At 41.3% G+C, this 26,236-nt stretch overlaps 3 protein-coding genes across 4 annotated transcripts; all 3 read left to right on the forward strand.

Moving 5' to 3' along the window:
- Positions 1–6,325: 6,325 nt before the first annotated feature.
- On the forward strand, positions 6,326–7,215 carry LOC122723364. The gene has a single exon (XM_043955445.1). The coding sequence runs from the start codon at positions 6,544–6,546 to the stop codon at positions 7,213–7,215; it is 672 nt and encodes a 223-aa protein (XP_043811380.1). The 5' UTR covers positions 6,326–6,543.
- Positions 7,216–8,535: 1,320 nt separating this feature from the next.
- LOC110611099 (probable polyamine transporter At3g13620) lies at positions 8,536–11,181 on the forward strand. Its single transcript, XM_021751224.2, has one exon. The coding sequence runs from the start codon at positions 8,623–8,625 to the stop codon at positions 10,063–10,065; it is 1,443 nt and encodes a 480-aa protein (XP_021606916.1). The 5' UTR covers positions 8,536–8,622; the 3' UTR covers positions 10,066–11,181.
- A 12,101-nt stretch (positions 11,182–23,282) lies between these two features.
- Positions 23,283–25,745, forward strand: LOC110610797 (probable polyamine transporter At3g13620). Of its 2 annotated transcripts, XM_021750874.2 has the most exons (2): positions 23,283–24,604; positions 25,670–25,745. In XM_021750874.2, exons 1-2 carry the CDS (start codon positions 23,303–23,305, stop codon positions 25,736–25,738), a joined length of 1,371 nt encoding a protein of 456 aa, XP_021606566.1. In that variant the 5' UTR covers positions 23,283–23,302; the 3' UTR covers positions 25,739–25,745. The 2 variants fall into 2 exon arrangements, with proteins under 2 accessions (XP_021606566.1, XP_021606565.1); XM_021750873.2 differs by lacking the exon at positions 25,670–25,745 and having other exon boundaries at positions 23,283–24,815.
- Positions 25,746–26,236: the final 491 nt, after the last annotated feature.

Genomic DNA, 26,236 nt, shown 5'->3' on the forward strand with positions numbered 1-26,236 from the left:
ATTATCGTTCCAGTTTATTTTATTGGTCATAGAAAGAGAAATAGGTGAGTTCTCAATTCTCTGTGGATTCGATCCTTTCACCACTATCTGCAGTTGTAAATTGTTGATAACCAGAAAGGTTATTTTTGACCGGTTTCGACAACCGCGAGTCAATCTCCTGGAGCAAAAATGGCCGGCGAGATCTCCATGATCCCCCCGGAGCAAAAACGGCCAGGATCCCGTAAGATCTCCTGGAGAAAAAACGGCCGGCGAGATCTCTATGATCTTCCCGGAGCAAAAACGGCCAGGATCCCATAAGATCTCCTGGAGCAAAAACGGCCGGCGGGATCTCCATGATTCCCCCGGAGCAAAAACGGCCGGCAGGATCTCCATGATCCCCCCGGAGCAAAAACGGCCAGGATCCCGTAAGATCTCCTGGAGCAAAAACGGCCGACGGGATCTCCATGATCCCCCCGGAGCAAAAACGGCCAGGATCCCGTAAGATCTCCTGGAGCAAAAACGGCCAAGATCCCGTAAGATCTCCTGGAGCAAAAACGGTCGGCGGGATCTCCAAGATCTCCCCGGAGCAAAAAGGCTGGGATCCCTGAAGCACAGCCCATATAAGGCTCGACAAGAAAGCAAGAAATGAAGTCTGATTTTACAAGTGAGGAAAACAAAATTCCGAACTCCTGAGCTTGTAACACAGATAGCATCACAAATAATAGGCATACAAGCCTAAGCAAAGAGCGAAAATCCGAGCTCCATGTCTGCTGAATGGACGGACTCACGACAAAAGCGAAAACCTTTCTTGCAGCTCGAATTAACTTACAGTAAGCAAAACACTTAGCAAAGGCGACCCTAGAAAGGAAAACGACAAAAGCCGAACTCCCCATCCCAGTGGAGCGCGCAGATCAAATTGCACCGACCGACAAAGGATCACCTCGAGGAGGACCAGACATCCGAGCTCACAACCAGAAAGAGAAGTAAAATCGCCTAAAAAGAAGCCGTGCAGGTACAAATGAAGTATAGGGATTTACCCCCTCACTATTCATGTAATAAATACTAAGGAAGTAAAGGGGCAATCCGAGGAAAATCTAATGGCACGAAGCAGATAAAACCTCAGCTCCAGTCCCTGTCAAGACAGAACTAAAGGCAGAAAGACGAGCCCTGCTCATCATCACGAATGGTACATGATCTGACTTATTATTACTCAGCAAAGGCTGTGCGCCCGAGCTCACATTAATAAAGTAACGAGGATAAAAACTCGTAAGTTGAAAGCCTTGATCACTGTTAAAAACAGAGCTTAAGGGTACAGCTAGTCCAGCTCGGAAAGAGCTTACGGATAAAAATGCCTTAGTGAAACAAATAAATCTATAGGTCGAAAGTTCACAGCGGATTCCTTAGGAAAATTCCGAAGCACATAGTTTAAGTGCTTCATTCTTGATCAACAGAGATAAGTTCAAGTATGAATGAGAAACAAGAAGTGGTCCGAATAAGTGAAAGTAAAAATTCATTAAAAGAAAAAATATATATGACAGTCTATTCTAATCACCTACTCTGATGAAGGAAAAACTGTCCTTAAAGGACTTACATGTCTAGGCATATTATCATCCACATTTACATCATTATCATTTACACTATTCACATTACTGTCTATGGGAGGACAGCCTCCTCTTGCTCAGACCCCCCAGTACCTACAAAAGGCACCATTTCCTTGTCCTGAGGCCCAATGCCTTCTTTTCCCAGCTCTGCGTCCTTGTCCTGAGGCTCGGCGTCGTCCTCCTCGAGGTCAACGACCTCCACATCTTTCGCATCCAATCCAGTGTTTGCCTCAGAAGGCCCAACCGCAGTACGAGAAGCCCCTTTGGGCAAGGGTCTGTCATCCTCCCCATAAACCACTTCCTCGCCATCGGAATCCTCCTCTTTAGCTCGAAGTTCAGTCAAAGGGGTGGACGGGTTATGCCTGGCCTCCCTCAAGCCTCGATTGAAACTCGAGACGAACATGCGGAAGCCCTTATTCCATATGGCCCTCTTCATCTCTTTAGAAGCCTTATATTCCACAAGTCGCCTCTCGCAGGCCTCAGCCACCTCAGTTTTGAACTCAGAAGAGTCCTTATAATTCTGAAGATGAGCTTCACAAGCCTGCTGGATCTCGTTCTTCAGCTCGGGGGACTGCTTATACTCCCTCAGACGCTTCTCGACCTCGGGTTGGACCCTATCCTCGGCTAATTTGACCTCGTCAAGCAGGGCTGAGCATCTCACCTCCAGAGTTTTGACTTGTTGGCAGAATTGCTGATTCTGAAGTTCAAACTTCTCTGCCGCCAAAGTCAAACTCTTAATGCTATCAACTTGCTTACTCAGCTCCTGCTTCAGGACCACCACTCGAGCTATGGCCTCACTCTTTTGAGCCAACACAGCATCAAATTTTACTTTCAGCTGCTCATACTGGTGCTGGACTTCCTCCTTTTGGCTCACGGCCTCATCCCTCTCACGCAAAGCATCCACTGTGGAGGATAGCTGCTTCAGAACCCCCTCACAACGGACCTCTGCTGCAGTTGCCCTCTCATCAGACTCTTTAAAAACCTTTCGAGTGTGGGAAAACTCTGCTTCCAGGGACTGGGCACGCTTTTGCACCTCAACTGCCTTTCCCTCAGCCTTCTTACAGGCCTCCAAGGCTGCGTGCAAGTCAAACTGGAGGGACCTGTAGTCCTCCTTGACAGCGGCGAGATTGCCCCGGGCATCACTAGTCGCGGATAAATTTTCCTCAAGGTGCGCCTCTTTGACACGACGGTTCACAGAGTCCCTGAGAGCGTGGTCCCGGGCATCTATCTCCATGAATAGGCCAGTGACCTAGTAAAAGGGAAGACAAGTAAGGCTAGGGGGTAAGGAAAGGCAGAAACAAATTAAAAACAGAAAAGAATCGAGCAAGACTCACCATCAGGAGCATCTCCCTAGCAATATTCCCCAGCTGCTCTCTAGATTGAGCCCGGAAGGCCACCTGCTCTTGAGTAAAGCTGGCCAGATGGCCAGAGAGAGCCAACAAACGAGGATTTGAAGCCTGTGTAACTCCACCGAACATTCGCTCTCGGATTATTTCAGCGACCACGGTCGCCGGAGACTGATGGGTGATGTCCTCTGCGTTCAGGATGTCATTGTCTGGAGCAGAAAGCAGGGGCACCACCGAAGTCTTCTTCTTCTCGAGTGGAGGTAAGGCAGAGCCAGTACGTCCGGAGGCTCGGGATTTCTTAGCAACAGGGGCAGGAGCATCAGAAGGAGCAGGACGCTTACTCCCGACCTCATTGGTCACGCCCCGAGAAACAATTGTTGTCTCCCTTCAAGGAGGGGCCCCCTCCGCGGGCTCAGATTCAGTCTCCTTCGTAAGAACGACCCCAGAAGAGATTTCTTGGGCATTTTGACCTTCGGGGTAGACTTCATTCGTGTCCCTAGGCCCCCCTCGTCGGCGGGGGCAACCTCCAAAAGCCCCGTGGAGACGTCAGCAGAAGACTGAAGGTCATCTGTCCGCATGAGCTCGGAGTCCTTAGTTGATTGGGCAACAATCTTCGGATCCTCCTTCGCTTTTGCACCAGAAGCCCGCTGAGACCTCGAGGATTCAGAAAACTTGGAAGCCGAGCTCGACCTGCTGCAGCAAGACGGTCTGGCAGATTTAACTCCCCGGGTGCTCGGTTTGGGAGCTCGGGAGGAAGGAGGAACCAGAGGCTTACCCACCGTCCTAGTAGAAATAGTCTTGGCCACCTCTTCGGTAGCCTCTTTCACTGATTGCCCAGATCAGAGGGCATCCAGCGCCGCGTTCATGCTCTCACGGGATAGTATGAGGTTCTTCGGAGGCTTGATCTGTTCCATCTTCACGGCGGAAGCTGCAAAAGTCCGAAATTAATACAAAATATGACAACTTGCCACAAAAATCACAAGGACAAAACAACACAACTAGATGAAGTAGAATACTCGCGCCTCTAATATCACGGAGGTTAGACACAAACATACATTTCTCGACATCATACTTCTTTTCAACAGAAGTCAGTCGAATAAACCCGACTTGTTCGGTAAGGCTCAGCTGGGGCAGGTCATTGCAGTTCAGTGAAACATCTTCCCAGGAGAGTTCTAGGTCCCAGATGAGCCCGGACTCCTTCTTGAGCTCCACTATTGCAAAGGCCTCCATCCAGCCCTTTATTGAGTCTTTATGATCTGAAAAGATTGAAAGTCCTCCCCGAGGGGAAAAATAATAAAAACCCTGGCTTGCTCTGACTAATCGAAAAAAGGAGACAAACAAATGCACCGTGGGCGTGAACCCCCAGCTCAGACATACAGATTCAAAGGAGGACATGAACAAAATGGAATTGGGAACTAACATCCGAGGAGTTATCCTAAAGTACCGGAAGACCTCGGTAAAGAAAGGAGAGAAGGGGAAAGTTAAACCAAACTCTCTTTGTTTGGCAAAAAAGACCAGGCTAAGATCCTTTTGGGGATCGATTAGGTCAGAGGGAGGAGGGTCAGGAAGAACGATCCTCTCGTTCGGATAGGGGGCCCGGATACGAAAGAGAGGGGTATCTAAATACTCCCTAGAAAAGAAATTTTCCAGGACGGACAGAGTGACTATAGACTCTATTCTAAGAACTTCGGAAAGTTTTGAGCTATCCATGAAAAGACAAAGAGAAGAGCGTACCTTGCGAGAAGCTGGGGCAGGAGGACGATATAGGTAAAATCGCGCAGAAGAGCGGAAGAAAGCAAAGATGTGGAGAAGATAAGGAGAATTCAAAACGTGAAACAGTAATAAGACGAAAAGCGATTCTGAACAGTTTTGTCCTAGGGCAGCGCGATCATTATTACTCTCGATATTTACCCCCTCGCCAGTTGAATAATAACTGACGAAAAGGTAAAGGGGCAATTGATGACCGCTGGACTTCTCCACCTCGGTCAGGAGCTCGGCCCACGATTACGGTCCATCATCTGAAGGCCCATACATTTTCTGCGCCAATAGGTCCAACTCGCTTGAGCCTTGATACCGGGCCCCATATGGATTTCTCAACCAGACCGGCCCAGCCCTCACTACTTCTCAGGCTGATCCCCCCTGGGCTCAGTCTTATTCCTATCTCCCGGCCCAGCCCGGAATCGGAAAGAAGACCCCTTCATCAGCCTTGTGGACCCATCCACACGCGCATGGAGAGAATCAGGGGCCGTTACGCATGAGACAGGTACCTGATATCCTCGTACAATCGTATCAGTATGGCAGAGACAGGTGTTCCAATAAGAACCCGGCCGATACACATCACTGGCAGACAATAAAAACAGATAAAAGGAGAATTACCTTCCCCTAAGCTCTAAGTTTTTTCAATATTCCAAAAATCTCTGTAAAACCCTATTTTTCTGGATCTCAGATCATCACTGTGTATGATTAGTATTATAATGATAGGTTATAAAATTATTGTTTTAATATTATAAAAATAATAATTTGACCAGTAAACTCTACAATTTAATTTATATTAAAACACTGTTGTATGATCACTATTTTAGACTTATTTTTATAGTAATAACTTCTGTCATTTAATTTATATTAAAATGTAAATAGTTTAGACGTATTTTTATAATAGTAATTTATTTTTATTTTTATAATAGTAATTTTTATAATTTAATTTATATTAAAATATAAATATGATAATTTTCAGATGTAATGAAAATAAAATTATTAATTAATATATTTTTAAAGAGAAAAATAATATAATATTATACTTAGAAAATAATTATAAAAAATGAGAGTTATTAGACTATAAAGAATTGGAGTTGCGGCTCGCTTAATCTTTTGACATGGTTATAAGTGCTCGATCTTATTAATAGTATCAAAGATAAGGTTATAGATTCAAGACCTAACAGGTATTTGAGAGAGATTATTTATCGGATGATATCCGTTATGATTTATAAACTTTTTTTATTATATATAAAATGTAAGAATAAAAAAACGTGCATCATGTTTTATTTAAAAAAGAGTTAAAATATAATTATTATGAAGTCGAAATTTTCCATCCTGCACTTTATTTTTCTATTTTTAATTTTTATCCACTTTTATGTCTCTTTTAGCATTTAAAATTTAAAATATGAGAATATCTGCATAAAAAGTAATACATGTATTAAAAGTGTTGCCGATCCTTTTGGGATGCTTTCGCGAGGGTATGTTTTCTAGATATATTTTGGCGGTTTTGATGATGGCATTTGGGTCAAGAGGATTTCTGCATGAGTATTGATATGGCATTTCAGGATCGCACATATTATTTTTTGGATAAACTATAATTTAATCCCTCTGATTTAGTAAAATGTAAACTTTCGTCCATCTGTTTTAAAAAATCATCAATTTAGTCACTGTGATTTTTAAAAACTATGCCATTGGTCCCTCCCGTTAGATTTTCAATTAAAGTCGCCGTTAGTCTTAGTTAAAAGACTAAAATACCCATTATTAATATCATTCTCTTCTTCTTCTTTACACCCACATCCCAAACTTAAAAATGAGCACTAGCCTGAATGGCAGCTTTAGGCGGAGGAAACTAATCCCTCGAAATGCCGCCACCTACACAACCAAGCACTAGCCTGAATGGTGACCACAGACCATTACGCCCACCGCAGAGTTCAAACACCCACCACCACCATCCTTACTACCCAACGTCGTCGTCTTCCAAGTCAGCCTCCTTGAAAGGCTGCTGCTGCTGCTGTTGTCTCTTCCTTCTCTTCTCCTTCCTTGCTCTCCTTGTTCTCGCTATCTTTCTTATCATTATTCTCACCGTCAAGCCTAAGAAACCTGAGTTCGATCTCCAACAAGTCGGGGTCCAGTACATGGGCATCCCCGCTTCTAATCTCAATTCACTTGACCCGACCATCGGCACAACCACCATGACCACTGGCGCCACCACCGCTTCACTCTCTTTAACTATCCACATGCTATTCACTGCCGTTAATCCCAACAAGGTAGGGATCAAGTACAGCGAGTCTAAATTCACTGTCATGTATCATGGGATTCCTTTGGGGAAGGCTTCGGTTCCTGGGTTTTATCAGGAGGCTCATAGCGAGCGGCAGGTGGAAGCCACCATCTCCGTTGATCGCTATAGCTTGATCCAGGCCAATGCTGTTGATTTAATCAGGGATGCTTCGCTGAATGATAGAGTGGAGCCTCGGGTTCTGGGTGAAGTTGGTGCTAAGATCCGTGTTGTAGACTTCGACTCACCTGGAGTCTAGGTCAGCCATTAGCCATCCTTCTTCTCTTTTCTATCTTTCAGCATCAGCTTTTCTTTTTTACTTCTAAGATTGGCTTTACCTTGCATTAAATATCCAACATTGCTCATTTCTAATTTTGGCTTATAATTCCTCTTCCCTAAGTTAATTTTGGTTCTAGTTTCTGAAAAATTGGATGTGGGTTCTTTTCTAGGCATGGATTTTTGGTTGCTAACTAAATTTTGGCTTCTGGGTTCTTCTCTACGAATAAGACGTTTGACATTGCTGCTCCTTCTTTTGCTTCCTCTGCTGATAATCGGTTCACGTTAAATACTCTGCCTGATTCAACCCAGTTCAAACACCACCGTAAGATTAAAAATAAAAAGTACCTGCAAGTTAATAAGCGGAATATGCAAAACTCAGATCTTCAACACCATAGCAAAAATGTGATGCGTTAAAAATCACAGAATAAAAAGGCAAAAAGAATTTTTTTTTTTCTTTCTGGAGAGAGAAAGAAAGAAAATGTACAAAGTCGTGGAAAGTATTGAAGAAGAAACTGATATGGGTATTTTAGTCTTTTAACTAAAATTAACGGTGATTTAACTGAAAATCTAACGGGAGGGACTAATGACATAGTTTTTAAAAATCACAGTGACTAAATTGAAGGTTTTTTAAAACAGAGGGACGAAAGATTACATTTCACTAAACCAGAGGGACTAAATTACAGTTTACCCTTATTTTTTTCATGTCGTGAAATTGAATTTTTTTTATGATTCGATTTGCGTTGTATGGTTTAATTTATTTTTTTACTTTTGATTTTTTTAGATTCATCATATTTTTTATTCTATAGTCCTCTCTGATTGTATATTAACTTGTTAAATGCAAACTTTATAAGACTCGTTAAATGCAATACTCAATGTATTAGTAAAAGAAAAAAATTTAATTTGAAATCTACACGTTATTTTACATAAATTTGTAACAAGAAAATAAAGTAAAAACATATTTTAATAAATCAAATTAATACTAATAACCCAATTCATCCCATTAATATGCATTAAACTTCATCCCTTTACCGAAATGAAAAAACCTCCCACAAATTTGGGGCCACAGAAACCAATTATTCCTTGAAGTGGACGACACAACTCTCCCATTCACAACCATTCACCAATCACAATAGCCTTCTGTCAGTCGAATGAATCTTTTCATAAATACCCACATGTTTCACTAAATGCATTATTTAATCTTGACATTTACGAAAGAATAAATTAATATTTTAATTATTTTTAGTTAATTAAATACTGAATAAGGTATAAACATTTATTTTTAACCTTCTCTTTCTAATAGTATCACAGGATGATAATTATACTGATAGCCCACCGACCACTCAATATGAATCTCTGACGTTTGGACCCATCAGAGAAAATATTAGGCATGGAATCCAACTCTCCACGTCTGCAACTCCTTCCTCAGCCGCTACCACCACCTATCACTACCTTCACCGCCGCTGAGACCGCCTCCAAAACCTCCAAGAAACTTGCGTTACTCCCACTTGTTTTCCTCATCTTTTTTGAGGTCTCCGGCGGGCCATATGCTGCTGAATCCCCCGTGGGAGCTGCAGGGCCTCTTTGGGCTATACTGGGCTTCCTCGTTTTTCCCTTTATCTGGAGCATCCCTGAGGCTCTTATCACTGCTGAGCTCACCACTGTCTTCCCCGGCAATGGCAGCTTTGTCATCTGGGCTGATCAGGCTTTTGGGCCCTTCTGGGGTTCGATGCTGGGCTCGCGGAAATTCCTTACTGGTGTCCTGAACTTGGCCTCATACCCAGTTCTTTGCATAGATTATCTCAAGCTGGTGTTTCCAGTTTTCTCTGCTGGTTTGCCTCGCTATGTTGCAGTATTCGTCCTAACTTTGATGCTATCGTTTCTGAACTACACAGGGTTGGCTATAGTTGGATACACTGCAGTGACTTTGGGAGTTGTATCACTCTCGCCATTTGTAGTAATGACTTTATTTTCAATCCCCAAGATCGATCCTTCCAGGTGGATCAGTTTAGGTGAAAAGGGGGCCCAAAAAGATTGGACTTTGTTTTCCAATACTCTTTTTTGGAAATTGAATTCCTGGGATAGTGCCAGTAATTTAGCAGGGGAAGTTGAGGATCCACAGAGAACTTTTCCAAAAGCACTTTTTGCTGCTGCTTTGGTTACTTGTTTGGGCCATTTAGTGCCTATTTTAGCTGCTACAGGAGCTATACCCCCGAAACAAGAAGATTGGATTAATGGGTCTTTTGCTGATTTTGGCGAAGTGATTGCAGGGAAATGGCTAAAGGTTTGGATTGAAATCGGTGCATGTTTGTCAGTTGTTGGACTTTACGAAGCTCAATTAAGCAGCTGTGTATACCAGGTTGTGGGCATAGCTAAGTTAGGATTCTTGCCTGTGTTTTTGGGAATGAGATCAAGGTGGTTCAACACGCCTTGGGTTGGAATTTTGGTCTCAACGATAATAGCACTAGCAGGTTCTTGTTTGGATTTTGCTGATATAATTTCTTCAGTGAATTTCTTGTATTGCTTGGTTATGTTATTGGAATTTGCATCATTCTTATGGTTGAGAAGAAAATTGCCAAATATAAAGAGGCCATTTAGAGTGCCAATGGGGTTGCCTGGTTTGGTAATAATGTGCTTGATTCCATGTGGGTTTCTGGTGTATGTGATGGCTGTGGCAACCACAACTGTGTATTTGGTGAGTGCCATTTTAACTTTTCTGAGTATTGTTTGGTATTTTTTGATCAATTTATGCAGATCAAAGATGTGGGTTCAGTTCAACAATGCAGGAGGACAATTGGAGTGCGAGGACTATCCTCTTGACAAGCTTTTCTAATTAAATTCCATAAATCATGTTATGGATATTCCTTTTTTATTGTTAAATGATATAGATTAAATAAATTTGAATATTATTTAAATAACAATAACAATAATAATAATAATAGCATTTGAGTAATTCAAAATAACGTATAATTAATTTTGAAACAAAATTTAAATATTAAAAATACCAATAGATTTATATTTGAATTGAATAATTTTCAGTGTACTCCATTAATTGCTTCCTCTAATTAAGTTGAGATGGGATAAGTTTAGAGGAATGGTGATGGAGCAACGGCAAATGGAACGAAGGAGATTGGATATCAAAGACTTGAATAAAGGGGTATATGAAGAAATTTGATAATATTAATAAATATTTTTATCATTGTTGAACTCTGAGCAGTCTTCTCTCTAACCTTTTGTTTGCATCGACGGTAAAGAAGAAAAGAGAAAACAGAAGAAAAAAAAAAAAATCGACCTTTTCACTTGCTTGGAAAAAAATTAGAGGAGAGAAAATAGGAGAAAAGAGGAGAAAGAGAGAAATTTGATTCTCCAGTGCCTTCATTAATTCAAAATATTTCTCTTCAATTTAGAGAGAAATAGAAAGAAATAGAGATCATATAAATACTATTTATGTTGAAATTACTTTTCCATCTTTTATATCATGTAAAATGAAAATTATAACTTATGACAACAAAGTAATTTCATTGGGAGAAAATTTTCTTTACATCCGAACAATAGAAAAAAAAATTTTAATTTCTTTTTCTTTCTCTTCATTTCTCTTCTTTTCCATTGCATAATTAAGAATCAAATAGAGAGTAAAAGATTTTCCTCTACTTTCTTTCCAAACAGTTTTCGTGGAGCGCTTTTGGAAGGATCCGGCCTCCGGCAACCTCATCACCTCCCAGTGATTTTATTATTATTATTCTTTTAGTTTAGTTGCTTAGTGTTCTGTTTATGAGAGTTTTGATTTTCCTCTATTCCGCCGGGTTCCTACTAGTACAATGGCAACGATATCCTTAGCTTTTGGTTATTGATGGTTGTCTCAAGGTTCTGACATGGGGAGGCATGGATCCTTGCCTTTGCTTGTTAGTTGGCTCTGTTGTGCATATCAGTCCTACTGATTGAGGCTGTTATTATTATTATTATTATTTTTTGGCCAATGAACAAGTTGCTTTTGATGTCGATTTCCGAGATGAAGGCTGGGAGTCCTCTCTAAAGCTGAGCATTTAAACGTTATTAAATCTGTCTCTCTTTAAAACTATTTTTTCAACTTAATTTTTTTTTTTTTGAGAAAATTTTTTCAAATTATTCCTTCTCCAACTCTTCCAAAATAATTATAGTAATACTCAAATCTACTCTCAATTTAATAATTTCTTCAATAACAATCAAAGCATAAACCATAACTAAATCAATTGCCATTTGTGAAGGATTGACTGCATGGGAGATTGCACTGGAGGTTGCGAGAGAATGAATTGGAGCATGGAGGTGACTCATGCTAGGCTATCGGTAAGAGCATCATCTGGAGGCGATTTCTTCTTTGCACTGTCCATGTGCAGAAGCGACGGTTTCTTCTTTGCTTTGATTGCTTCTTCACATTGTCCATGTCATTGAGCAAACTAGAAACAAGAGGGATTGAGACTCGCAGAGAAACGATTCAAAAAAGAAGAAGAAAGGAGGGCAGGAAGGAGCGATTCCATTGGGCTTGGGAGAGAAGAGAGAGGCTGAGAGGGATGGAAGAAGAGAAAAAAGGAAGGGGAGGCAGTTATAGAAAATGAGAGTTATGGTTTTGCTAGGTTGCATGGACAGTTCCGTTTTTCTCATTAATTTCAGTTTTTTAATCAAATTAAATTGAAAATTGAAATTTTAAAAAAAAAATTAGTAATAGAATCAAATTTTTAAATGAAAATTATTAATAAAAAATATTTTTTTATATAAATTATTAATTAAAATATATTAAACTAAATGAATATAAATTTTATTTAAATAATAATAATAAATTTAAATAATTTATATTTATCTTAAATCGATAAAATCAAATTTAAATATTATTAACATGAATTAAATTCAAATTCAAATAATAATTTAATTTTCACAAATAATTTACCCATTTATCTACCTAAATTTATTCCTTCAAGTTGTAATACCCGGCTAGACTCCGGTATCGGAATTCCTACCGTCCGGTGAAATCTCGGATGTCGGAAGTCTCTAGTAGGGTAGAAACATGTTTTCATAAAATGTTTTAAGGTATTTCATGGTTTTAAGTATGAAAATTTAATGAGTTTTTTAATAAAAACACCCTTGGAGGAAACTTAGGTTCGGCCGCCGAAACTCAAAGTTCGGCCGCCGAACATGCATGCACTTCGGGAGTGCTTTAGGCCCCCGAAGGCATAAGTGAGGGAAGCCCAGGTTCGGCCGCCGAACATGGCATGCATGTGGAGGCACTTTCGACCCCCGAACGTGGCCTGGCCAGCCACTATAAAAGGGTCACTTAGCCGAAATGGGCGAGCTTTCTCCCATTTTCGGCCATAGCTAGCTTCCGACCTCCCTCTCCCCAGATCTTGTGTTCTTTCTCCAAATCTCCTCCATTTTTCTTGAGTTTTCACCTCTCATTGCAAGTTTTGAGCATTTAAGACAAGTTTTGGAGCTTTGGGAACTCAGGAGCTCATTTGCTTGGATCTCCGAGTTTTGGTCATCTCTCTCTCTATCTTCAAGAGGTAAGAGCCGATCTTAAGCTCATTGGATGTTTTAAGTAAGTTTTAAGTGTTTTATGGGGTAGAATGGCATGTATAGGGTTGTATGAGTTTTTAAGCAAATGTTATGTTTTTGAACAATGTGGCATGTTTGAAGTGTTGTAGTTGGGGTATTTGATAGTTTGAGACCCCTAGGTGTGATGTATGATGTGTATGTATGTTTAGAACAAGTTTATGCATGATTGGTTAGTTTTGGAGGCAAATGTGCATAAAGGAGCCAAGTTTCTGCCCTTTGGCAGAAACCAGGTTCGGCAGCCGAAGGCACTTTCGGCCGCCGAACATGGCTGGGGAGGCAGGCCTTTCGGCTGCCGAAGTTGCCCCTGAAAGGAGACTTTCGTCTCTGTCTGGGACTTTCGGCCGCCGAAGGTGCCGCCGAACATGCATGAGTTTCGCCTCTGTCTGGGAGTTTCGGCCGCCGAAGGTGCCGCCGAACCTGCCTGACTTTCGGCTCTGGAGGGACTTTCGGCCGCCGAACCTGCCGCCGAAAGTGCCCTGTCCAGCCATTTCTTGCATGTTTTTATGTAGTTGTTTTATGATGTTTTAGGGGGTTTTTGGGGAGTATATTAGAGTTATGTTTATGTATTTTTTTGGTCCCTCATTGGAGTCCACCTGTGTAGGTTCGGACCCGAGGAACCGAGGACCCCAGCAGTGAGCCAGCTGCTACAGAGTTTGTCAGAGCTAGCCAGAGGTGAGTGGAATAAACCTTAAGTTTTAAAATAAATGAAATATGAATTTTGAGCATGATCCATGCATTATGAATGCCATGAGATATAGTAGGTTGTTTGCATTAGTATTCACGAATATGTTGCATTGCATTTATGATGTTGATGTGGATTGGTTATTGGATGATCCTTTAGTCCTCATATGGCATGATGATGTGACGGCATGATATGGTATGGAAGTCCAGGTTGTACCCATTCTACGTCCCTGGCACGATGTAAGAGAAAGTCCAGGTTGTACCCATTCTACGTCCCTGGCACATTGATATGTTATGATATGTATGATAAGAGAAAGACCGGTTGTACCCATTCTACATCCCGGCACAGTTGGACTATGTAGAGGACTATTGGTGACAATACCATCCGAGATGTGATTTGTTGTGATGTGTTGCATTACATAATGACATGAGATTTTTAAATATATGATTTCACTATTCTGCTCACTGGGCTCTAGTAGCTCACCCCTCTCCCTAATCCCCCAGGATTGCAGGTACGGGCTAGACAGAGAAGTCGAGAAGAGTAAAGTCTCATGTTTGTAATAGATAGATAGTGGACATGATAAATTGTAAGATAAATGTAAAGTTGTATAGTCATGATATGTATATTGATATTGAGGATTAGAGGTTGTGCTTGACCATATGGATGTGTTATCCCTTTTAAATACATGATCTTAGATGTTTTATGATATAGATGCTTAGCCAACTCAACACATGTATATCGCCCATTGGGGCATTGATGAGATCCCCCAGAGGGATCAAGTTTATGATTATGGTTATGTTCAGTGCATGCACAGGTTGAGTTTGGCGTATGATAGAATGTATGAAAGAAAAGTTTTAATTTTTATGTATGATTGTTGATCATGTATGGGATTAAACAGGTTTTCAGGATGTATGTTTGGCTTGCTACGGGTCCTGGCGGCCTTAAGTCGACCCGGATCCTAGCGCCGGTAGCGGTCCGATTTTCGGGTCGTTACAGAATGGTATCAGAGCCCTAGGTTCATATGGTCGGACCTAGAGTGTCGGGCTCATAGATGTTATAGAAGGTCAAGCACAATAGGAAGATCATGTCCACTAGGATAGGATGTTGAGTCCTGTCTTGTATGATGATGTGAAATGCCATGATTATATGCATGTGCATTAATGATATGCTATGCTATGTGATGTATGTGATAAGGGTTCATGTGTGCCCACATGAACCATATGATGCTAATGCTTGTATGATGTGTACTGTTTTTCAGAAAACAGGATGAGAGGAACTCGTCGATCTGCACGATTGACTGGAGTGCCACCTGAGGATGAGGGCACGAGCGCCCGTCCTCCTACATTGCCTAGGGCAATGTCTTGTAGAGCCAACAGAGAAAGAGTGTCAAGGGACCCTAGAAGGTCTTTTGATGCTAGCAGAAGGGGGACAGATAGAGGAGGAAGTTCTTCAGATGTGAGGGAGGTTATGGAAGAGGATCAGAGGAGGGATGGGAACCTGGATGTGAGCATGGAGGAAGAGGGGACAGGGGAATCTCAGGGAGGCGTTCAGGCCTCGGGGTATGGTTTTCCACCCCATTATCCACCCTTCCCACAGGGTTCAGGGTATCCGATGGGAGGTACATCGGATTACTCCAGCTTTAACCCTTACCCTACCTACATGCCTTATCCACCTTTCTATCCACCTTACACACAGTACCCAGCTTATCCACCCTCACCCTTCTATCCAAACCTGGCAAACCCCACCTCGGGGAATGCTGCACCTCCACCTCCACCACCTACAGAACCAACAGCCCCAGTTACTCAACCTCCTAGACCTAGCTCAGCTGATGGGAGCAAGGTAAAGATGACAGATTACCTCAAGCTAGATGCTCCCAAATACAAGTCAGGGGATGACCCCTTTGAGTATCTGAGAGTGGTGAAGACAATAACTGATGAGCTAGGGGCAAGTGACAGCAGGGCCATTCAGATGGCAGGGTTCACTTTAAAGTGCAAAAAGGCACGGGAGTGGTTCAAGTGTTATGTGGACCTGAGACTAGACGGTATGACATGGGAAGAATTTGCGAATGAGTTCGCTGGATGAGCTTTTCCAGACAGTTCCAGAGAACTGAAGATGATTGAGTTTGAGCAACTGAGGCAGTCAGAGCACATGGGTGTAGAGGAGTTCACAGATAAATTCTTGCAGCTATTGCCTTTTTCAAGGCAAGCTCTAGATACAGATACGAAGAAAGCCAAGAGGTATGTTATGAAGCTGCATTCCAGGTACTCCTCGTTGATTCAGTCAGCTGAGAGAGAAAGTTTCCACACTGTGGTGGATATGGCTCGAAGAATGGAAGCAAGTGCTATAGTTGAGGGGTCAGTGAAGCAGTCAGTGACCCAGTCTTCAGGGGTTAAGACCCCAGGTAGAGGAGGACCAGGTTTCTCTTCTCAGAGCTCAGGTAAGAAGAGGTGGGATAACACCACCAGGAAGCCGAAGAAGAATAAGTTTTGGAACAAGTTGAAATCCGGTCTGGGATTTGGCGGTGGCTCGAGCTCAGGCTCAGATGGTACAGAATGCCAGAGATGTGGAAGACCGCACAGGGGAGTGTGTCGAGCTGGGACTAATACATGTTTCAGATGTGGACAGGAGGGACACATAGCTCGGGAGTGTCCTAGAGCGCCTTTTATGGGCCAGCCCCAGCAGACGGCTTCTGGTAGTGTGGCACAGCCAGCAGTTCCAGCCACAACTCAGGGCAGTGGCAGAGGTAGAGGGAGAGGGGCAGCCTCTTCTTCTGGTTCCCGAGGTGAGGGTCCATCAGCTCCAGCCAGGATCTTCACCATGACTCAGCAGGAGGCTAACACATCCAACACCGTGGTGTCAGGTAATCTCATCATTGGGTGTTCTGATGTGTATGCATTAATGGACCCGGGTGCATCTCATTCTTTTATTGCTCCGACAGCCGTTGAGAGGTTGGGTCTGATAGTCTCTGGGTTAGAGTGTCCCCTATGGGTCAGTGGACCCAAGTGTGACCCGTCAGTGGCAGTGTCAGTCTGCCAGTACAGTCCAGTTTTTGTTGAGGGAAGATGCCTCTCCGCCGACCTTGTGGTTCTAGATTTGACAGACTTTGACGTCATTCTAGGGATGGATTGGCTATCTACCCATGGTGCTACCTTGGACTGCAGGGACAAGGTAGTCAAGTTCAGAGATCAGAACGGGTCAGAGGTCGTCTTCAGAGGAGACATGAGGGGCACACCTAGAGGTCTGATATCAGCTCTTCAGGCTCGTAGGTTGCTTAGGAAGGGATGTCAGGGGTACTTAGCTCATGTGAGAGAGCTAGACAGTCAGGTCAGGGAGCCGGCCTCGGTGCCAGTTGTCAGAGAGTTTCAGGATGTTTTTCCGGATGAGCTGCCAGGTTTACCACCTGCTAGGGAGATAGAGTTCGAGATAGAATTGATGCCTGGAACCCGACCGATCTCTATCCCTCCCTACAGGATGGCGCTAGCAGAATTGGAAGAATTGAAAGAACAGTTGCAAGAGCTGGTAGACAAGGGCTTCATCCGACCGAGTACCTCACCCTGGGGTGCTCCAGTTTTGTTTGTCAGAAAGAAGGATGGATCCCTTAGACTTTGTATCGACTACAGGCAGTTGAACAAAGTCACTACCAAGAACAAGTACCCTTTGCCAAGGATCGACGATCTATTCGACCAGCTAGCTGGAGCAGGTTGTTTCTCCAAAATAGATCTGAGATCGGGGTACCATCAGCTAAGGATAAGGGATGAGGATGTGCCGAAGACAGCCTTCAGGACCAGATATGGGCATTTTGAGTTCCTTGTAATGCCGTTCGGGTTAACCAACGCCCCTGCAGCATTCATGGATCTCATGAACAGAGTGTTTAGTCAATACCTGGATCACTTTGTTATTGTCTTCATAGATGATATCTTAGTGTATTCCAGGAATGCAGAGGAGCATGCCCATCATCTGCGGTTGGTCTTGCAGACCTTGAGGGAACATGGCTTGTATGCCAAGTTCTCTAAATGTGAGTTCTGGCTGAGGAGCATTTCGTTCTTGGGGCATGTAGTGTCAGAGAATGGGATAGAGGTAGACCCCAAGAAGACAGAAACTGTGGCTAACTGGCCTAGACCCACTTCAGTGACGGAGATCAGGAGTTTCTTGGGTTTGGCAGGTTACTACAGGAGGTTCGTTCAGGACTTCTCGAAAATAGCAGCTCCTCTGACCAGACTAACCAGGAAGAATCAGAAGTTTCTGTGGACCGACCAGTGCGAAGAGAGTTTTGAAGAGCTTAAGAAGAGGTTGACTTCAGCACCAGTGTTAGCTCTGCCATCTAGTGATGAGGACTTTACAGTCTTTTATGATGCGTCCCGTGTGGGACTGGGTTGTGTGCTGATGCAGAATGAGAGGGTGATTGCTTATGCTTCTAGGCAGCTGAAGAAGCATGAGCTGAATTAGCCCACGCATGACCTAGAGATGGCAGCAGTAATCTTTGCACTCAAGATGTGGAGGCACTACCTCTATGGGGTAAAATGTGAGATCTTCACAGATCATAAAAGCCTGCAGTACATCCTGAGTCAAAGAGACTTGAACTTGAGACAGAGGAGATGGGTAGAGCTGCTGAGTGACTACGATTGCAAGATTCAGTATCATCCGGGTAAGGCGAATGTCGTGGCAGACGCCCTAAGCCGGAAGTCACTAGGCAGTCTATCCCACATCACGGCAGAGAGGAGACCAGCGGTGAAGGAGTTTTACAAGCTCATTGATGAAGGTCTACAGTTGGAGTTGTCTGGTACCGGTGCTTTAGTGGCCCAAATGAGAGTGACACCTGTGTTTCTGGAGCAAGTGGCTCAGAAACAACATGAGGACCCAGAGTTAGTGAAGATTGCCAGGACTGTTCAGTCAGGCAAGGACAGTGAGTTCAGATTTGACAGTAAGGGGATCCTCCGTTATGGGAGTCGATTGTGTGTACCAGATGACATAGGGCTAAAAGGAGACATTATGAGAGAGGCTCATAATGCGAGATACAGCGTTCACCCCGGAGCCACCAAGATGTATCAAGATTTGAAGAAGGTTTATTGGTGGCCAGCTATGAAGAAAGAAGTGGCACAGTTCTTGTCAGCCTGCGAAGTGTGTCAGAGGGTGAAGCTGGAACATCAGAAGCCGGCTGGAATGCTTAACCCGCTACCGATTCCAGAATGGAAATGGGAAAATATAGCTATGGACTTCGTAGTGGGGTTACCGGCGGCGTCCAACAGGGTGGACTCCATATGGGTGATTGTGGACAGACTCACCAAATCTGCTCACTTCATCCCTGTCAGGAGTGGCTACTCTGTGGACAAGTTGGCGCAGGTGTATGTAGATGAGATCGTCAGGCTGCATGGGGTTCCTGTTTCGATAGTGTCTGATAGAGGGCCCCAGTTCACCTCCAGGTTTTGGCGGAGTCTGCAGAATGCCATGGGTACTAGGTTGGATTTCAGTACTGCCTTCCACCCCCAGACTGATGGACAGTCAGAAAGGACCATCCAGACTATCGAAGATATGCTCAGAATGTGTGTGCTGGACTTTGGCGGTTCTTGGAGGCAGCATCTACCTTTGGTGGAGTTTGCCTACAACAACAGCCATCATGCTAGCATCGGGATGGCTCCATATGAAGCTTTGTACGGAAGGAAGTGCAGATCACCTGTTTGCTGGGAGGAAGTTGGAGAAAAGGCCTTGGCAGGGCCTGAGCTAGTGGAGATCACCAGCAGGGTGGTACCCATAATCAGAGAGAGAATCAAGACTGCTGCCAGCAGACAGAAAAGCTATGCAGACGTCCGCAGGAGACAGTTAGAGTTTCAGGAGGGGGATCTGGTATTGCTCAAGGTGTCTCCAATGAAGGGAGTGGTTCGCTTCGGGAAGAAAGGTAAACTAGCCCCACGATACATCGGACCCTTTGAAATCTTGCAAAAGATTGGGAATGTGTCGTACAAGCTGGATTTACCTGCTTCAATGGAAAGAATCCATCCGGTTTTCCATGTTTCCATGTTGAGGAAATTTGTGTCAGATCCGAGCAAGGTTCTTAGTGAGCCTGATGTGGAGGTCCAAGAGGATCTCACCTATGTCGAACAGCCAGTTCGGATCATAGACACCCAGATCAGAAAGTTAAGGAACAAGGAAATCCCAATGGTGAAAGCCCTGTGGAACCACCACAACTTGGAAGAATGCACTTGGGAGACACGGGAGTCCATGCTCCAGCAATACCCTTATCTTTTCTGAGGTTAGTTCCCTGTGAGTTTTATGTGCTATGTATGTATGTTATGTTTTATGTCATGCTATGTGTGCTAGTTGAGGTACATTCGGGGACGAATGTTCTTAAGGGGGGGAGAATGTAATACCCGGCTAGACTCCGGTATCGGAATTCCTACCGTCCGGTGGAATCTCGGATGTCGGAAGCCTCTAGTAGGGTAGAAACATGTTTTCATAAAATGTTTTAAGGTATTTCATGGTTTTAAGTATGAAAATTTAATGAGTTTTTGAATAAAAACACCCTTGGAGGAAACTCAGGTTCGGCCGCCGAAACTCAAAGTTCGGCCGCCGAACATGCATGCACTTCAGGAGTGCTTTAGGCCCCCGAAGGCATAAGTGAGGGAAGCCCAGGTTCGGCTGCCGAACCTCAAGTTCGGCCGCAGAACATAGCATGCATGCGGAGGCACTTTCGGCCCCCGAACGTGGCCTGGCCAGCCACTATAAAAGAGTCACTTAGCCGAAATGGGCGAGCTTTCTCCCATTTTCGGCCATAGCTAGCTTCCGACCTCCCTCTCCCCAGATCTTGTGTTCTTTCTCCAAATCTCCTCCATTTTTCTTGAGTTTTCACCTCTCATTGCAAGTTTTGAGCATTTAAGACAAGTTTTGGAGCTTTGGGAACTCAGGAGCTCATTTGCTTGGATCTCCGAGTTTAGGTCATCTCTCTCTCTATCTTCAAGAGGTAAGAGCCGATCTTAAGCTCATTGGATGTTTTAAGTAAGTTTTAAGTGTTTTATGGGTAGAATGGCATGTATAGGGTTGTATGAGTTTTTAAGCAAATGTTATGTTTTTGAACAATGTGGCATGTTTGAAGTGTTGTAGTTGGGGTATTTGATAGTTTGAGACCCCTAGGTGTGATGTATGATGTGTATGTATGTTTAGAACAAGTTTATGCATGATTGGTTAGTTTTGGAGGCAAATGTGCATAAAGGAGCCAAGTTTCTGCCCTTTGGCAGAAACCAGGTTCGGCAGCCGAAGGCACTTTCGGCCGCCGAACATGGCTGGGGAGGCAGGCCTTTCGGCTGCCGAAGTTGCCCCCGAAAGGAGACTTTCGTCTCTGTCTGGGACTTTCGGCCGCCGAAGGTGCCGCCGAACATGCATGAGTTTCGCCTTTGTCTGGGAGTTTCGGCCGCCGAAGGTGCCGCCGAACCTGCCTGACTTTCGGCTCTGGAGGGACTTTCGGCCGCCGAACCTGCCGCCGAAAGTGCCCTGTCCAGCCATTTCTTGCATGTTTTTATGTAGTTGTTTTATGATGTTTTAGGGGGTTTTTGGGGAGTATATTAGAGTTATGTTTATGTATTTTTTTGGTCCCTCATTGGAGTCCACCTGTGTAGGTTCGGACCCGAGGAACCGAGGACCCCAGCAGTGAGCCAGCTGCTACAGAGTTTGTCAGAGCTAGCCAGAGGTGAGTGGAATAAACCTTAAGTTTTAAAATAAATGAAATATGAATTTTGAGCATGATCCATGCATCATGAATGCCATGAGATATAGTAGGTTGTTTGCATTAGTATTCACGAATATGTTGCATTGCATTTATGATGTTGATGTGGATTGGTTATTGGATGATCCTTTAGTCCTCATATGGCATGATGATGTGACGGCATGATATGGTATGGAAGTCCAGGTTGTACCCATTCTACGTCCCTGGCACGATGTAAGAGAAAGTCCAGGTTGTACCCATTCTACGTCCCTGGCACATTGATATGTTATGATATGTATGATAAGAGAAAGACCGGTTGTACCCATTCTACGTCCCGGCACAGTTGGACTATGTAGAGGACTATTGGTGACAATACCATCCGAGATGTGATTTGTTGTGATGTGTTGCATTACATAATGACATGAGATTTTTAAATATATGATTTCACTATTCTGCTCACTGGGCTCTAGTAGCTCACCCCTCTCCCTAATCCCCCAGGATTGCAGGTACGGGCTAGACAGAGAAGTCGAGAAGAGTAAAGTCTCATGTTTGTAATAGATAGATAGTGGACATGATAAATTGTAAGATAAATGTAAAGTTGTATAGTCATGATATGTATATTGATATTGAGGATTAGAGGTTGTGCTTGACCATATGGATGTGTTATCCCTTTTAAATACATGATCTTAGATGTTTTATGATATAGATGCTTAGCCAACTCAACACATGTATATCGCCCATTGGGGCATTGATGAGATCCCCCAGAGGGATCAAGTTTATGATTATGGTTATGTTCAGTGCATGCACAGGTTGAGTTTGGCGTATGATAGAATGTATGAAAGAAAAGTTTTAATTTTTATGTATGATTGTTGATCATGTATGGGATTAAACAGGTTTTCAGGATGTATGTTTGGCTTGCTACGAGTCCTGACGGCCTTAAGTCGACCCGGATCCTAGCGCCGGTAGCGGTCCGATTTTCGGGTCGTTACACAAGTAGAGTACAAAACTCTCCCACTCATCACCTTCCTGCTTTCCTCAAATACCCACCTGTTTCACGAAGTGCATTATTTAATCTTGACATTTACAAAAAATAACAATAATTAAAGTAATAATTGTTTTAATCGTTTATAGTTAATATCAAACATTTAATATTTGATTGATCATATAAACATTTAACAACAACTCAGAATTCCGTGGGATTTAGAATTGAATTGAATATACTAAAATTTAAAGTTTTGATATTTATGAAAATTAAATCAAATTGATTTTAATTAAAAACTGAATTAAATTAAATCGGTCTGATTTGATTCGATTCAATTCAGTTTTATCATTTTAAACTTTTAATAAATTTTTTATTTTTTATATTTTATTTTTAATATTTTAAAATTTAATTAAAATATTTTAATATTAATATAATTTAATCTATCTATATGATTAAAATAATATATAATTATCACTAATCGATTGGATTCAATTTTTTCTGATTAAAACCAAACCGAACTGAAATAATTGAAATTTTTAAAATTAAAAATTAAATCAAATCGAAATGAATAAAAAATCAAATTAAAATTTTAAATTAATTCAGTTCGATTAATTTTTAGTTTAAACCGAATATTGATCACTCTTAATATTATATATATTATATGCATATTTAATAAAATAATAAAATTAATTATTTAATTTTTTTATTTTAAAAAATATATTAAAATATTTTTAATATTTTAAAATTTTTATTAATTAATATATTAATTAATTTTAAATATTAAATATTTTACCATTTAATTTTTATAATTTTAGGAAATTTATTAATTAATTTTTAAAATTTTTAAAAAATTTATTTATTAATCTTTTCATATGAGTGATATTTTTTTATTTTTTATAATATTTAAAGATTATAATTAATACAAAATTTAATTAATATATTTAATAAAATATTTAAAATTTTTTAGTATTTTATAAAAATAAAGATATTAATTAATAAATTTTGGATAGTTAATTTCTCTTTTATTTGTTTATTATTATTATTATTTTCTTTTTACACTATCAAGATGATAATGATATTGATAGCCCACCAACCATTGCAACATGGATATCTGAAGTTTGAATCCAGGCATGGAATCCAACTCTCCACGCTCTCAACTCCTCCCCCAACCACTACAACCTATCACTACCTTCACCTCCGCTGGCACTGCCACCAAAATTCCGAAGAAACTTGCGTTACTCCCACTCGTTTTCCTCATATTTTTTGAGGTATCCGGTGGGCCATATGGTGCAGAATCCACCGTCGGCTCTGCAGGGCCACTTTGGGCTATATTGGGCTTCCTCGTTTTTCCCTTTATCTGGAGCATCCCTGAGGCTCTTATCACTGCCGAGCTCACCACTGTCTTCCCCGGCAACGGGAGCTTTGTCATCTGGGCTGATCAGGCTTTTGGGCCCTTCTGGGGTTCGATGATGGGCTCGTGGAAGTTCCTTACTGGTGTCCTGAACTTGGCCTCGTTCCCAGTTCTCTTCATAGATTATCTCAAGCTGGTGATTCCAATTTTCTCTTCTGGTTTTCCTCGCTATGTTGCAGTAATAATCTTAACTTTGATGCTGTCATTTCTAAACTACACAGGCTTGGCTATAGTTGGATACACAGCAGTGACTTTGGGCGTTGTATCACTCTCGCCATTCGTACTACTGACTCTGTTTTCAATCCCCAAGATCAATCCTTCAAGGTGGATCAGTTTAGGTGAAAAAGCTGTCCAAAAAGATTGGACTTTGTATTTCAATACTCTGTTTTGGAACTTAAATTTCTGGGATAGTGCTAGTACTTTAGCAGGGGAAGTTGAGGATCCTCAGAGAACTTTTCCAAAAGCACTTTTTGCTGCTGGATTTGTTACTTGTTTGAGCTATTTACTGCCTCTTTTAGCTGCTACTGGGGCTATACCCCTAAAACAAGAAGATTGGATTAATGGGTCTTTTGCTGATTTTGGCGAAGTGATTGCAGGGAAATGGCTGAAGATTTGGATTGAAATCGGTGCATGTTTGTCAGTTGTTGGACTTTACGAAGCTCAATTAAGCAGCTGTGTATACCAAGTTCTGGGCATGGCTGAGTTTGGATTCTTGCCTGTGTTTTGGGGAATGAGATCAAGGTGGTTCAACACGCCTTGGGTTGGAATTTTGGTCTCAACGATAATAGCACTAGCAGGTTCTTGTTTGGATTTTACTGATATAATTTCTTCAGTGAATTTCTTGTATTGCTTGGGTATGTTATTGGAATTTGCAACATTCTTATGGTTGAGAAAAAAATTGCCAAATATAAAGAGGCCATTTAGAGTGCCAATGGGGTCGCCTGGTTTGGTAATAATGTGCTTGATTCCATGTGGGTTTCTGGTGTATGTGATGGCTGTGGCAACCACAACTGTGTATTTGGTGAGTGCCATTTTAACTTTTCTGAGTATTGTTTGGTATTTTTTGATCAATTTATGCAGATCAAAGATGTGGGTTCAGTTTAACGATGTGGGAGGACAATTACAGTATGAGGACTAGTTCTTGGCTAGCTTTTCTAGGATTAAATTACATAAATCTTGTTATGGATATTTGTTTTTAATTGTTAAATGATACAGATTACTTCCCATTTTCATGAAATTGTAGATTGTGTTCATAAAGATTAAAATGTCAAATTTACCACTGAATTATAGATAACCTTATTAAATTAAGGTGATGAGAGAAGATTAATTTCATTTTATTTAAGCTTATTTATAACTTTTAATAATAGATAAATTTAGATATTTTTATATCATTCTATAATTTAAAAAGAATTTTTTTTTTATTTTTTTTTATGGTTGACATAAGAAATCGATTAATGAGTTTGTATTTTTATTTATTTTTTAATCAAATGGATTTGTAGTTTAGGCTTCCTCCAAACTTGTTCGCTAATTGATAATTAGATCTGAATATTAATTCATCCAATTTCATGAAAATAATAAAAATTGTTCATGGCTTTTATTTAAGAAAATTCAATTTAATTTAATTTATGAATTACTCATGCATGCAGTTATTTTGAAGGGGTAAAATACCAACCCTAAATTATACACAACACTAATCATGTTATAATAAATTGATTTAAAAATAAAAGCTTCATATTTTTTTTTTAAAAATTTTTATGTAAATATGGGTAGCAGTGATAACAGGTCCTATATTTTCGGTCATTTTTATCTCGCTTAAGAAAGTCTCTTGCTTACTTGACGTTGGCAATTTCGGACACCCATTACTACACTGAATAATCATGTGATTGATTGTCTATATTTTTTTGGGCTGCTTTATGGTTGTCGGTGGTTATTTGTATGATAGGGCTTAGCTCTATTCATTTGAATTCTTATATTATTGTCTCATTGCATGTCTTTGTTTTGTTGAGTTTGTTGCAATATTGCTTTTTCTGGGCATGTGGTGCTTAAAGGTTTTCTTCCTCTCCTTCTTCGATTGTGTTTGGTCAAGGTGGTGGATCTGGCTACAGCTATGCTGGCAATGGTGCATGGAGGGTGGAGGGAATCTTCATATCAATAAGATTAACGTGTTGAGTTTTAGAAATAAGAAAATATATAGATTAATTTTAACATATCGTATAAAATAATTTTTTTTTCATATTATATTATTTATGTAATAGTAAATTATTTGATATTACATAAAAAGTGTTTGTCTTAATTTATGTGTAGATTTAAAACTTTAAAAATAAGTTGATAGATCTATTTATAATATTTTTGAACTTATATATATTGGGGGACTAATTTTCTTTTAATGCTTATAAATAATGTTTGATTATAAGAGAGCGTTTGGCTTTTAACTTATGAAATTTTGCTAATAAGATAATTCAAATTTTAGAGATATCAATTTTTCAAAGTTATAGAGATCCTATTTTTTTTCAAAATTTTAGAAAGGTCCTAATTTTTTTAAAAAATTCAAAGTAGGCCTTATTCTTTTCCAAAATTTCAAGGGGACTCAGACTGTGGTTGATGATTTACCTCTATTTTGAAATAAAAAATTCCTTAATAATTTAATTAAATT

Source organism: Manihot esculenta, chromosome 3 (genome assembly GCF_001659605.2).
Source record: "Manihot esculenta cultivar AM560-2 chromosome 3, M.esculenta_v8, whole genome shotgun sequence".
NCBI classification, from domain to species: Eukaryota; Viridiplantae; Streptophyta; class Magnoliopsida; order Malpighiales; family Euphorbiaceae; genus Manihot; species Manihot esculenta.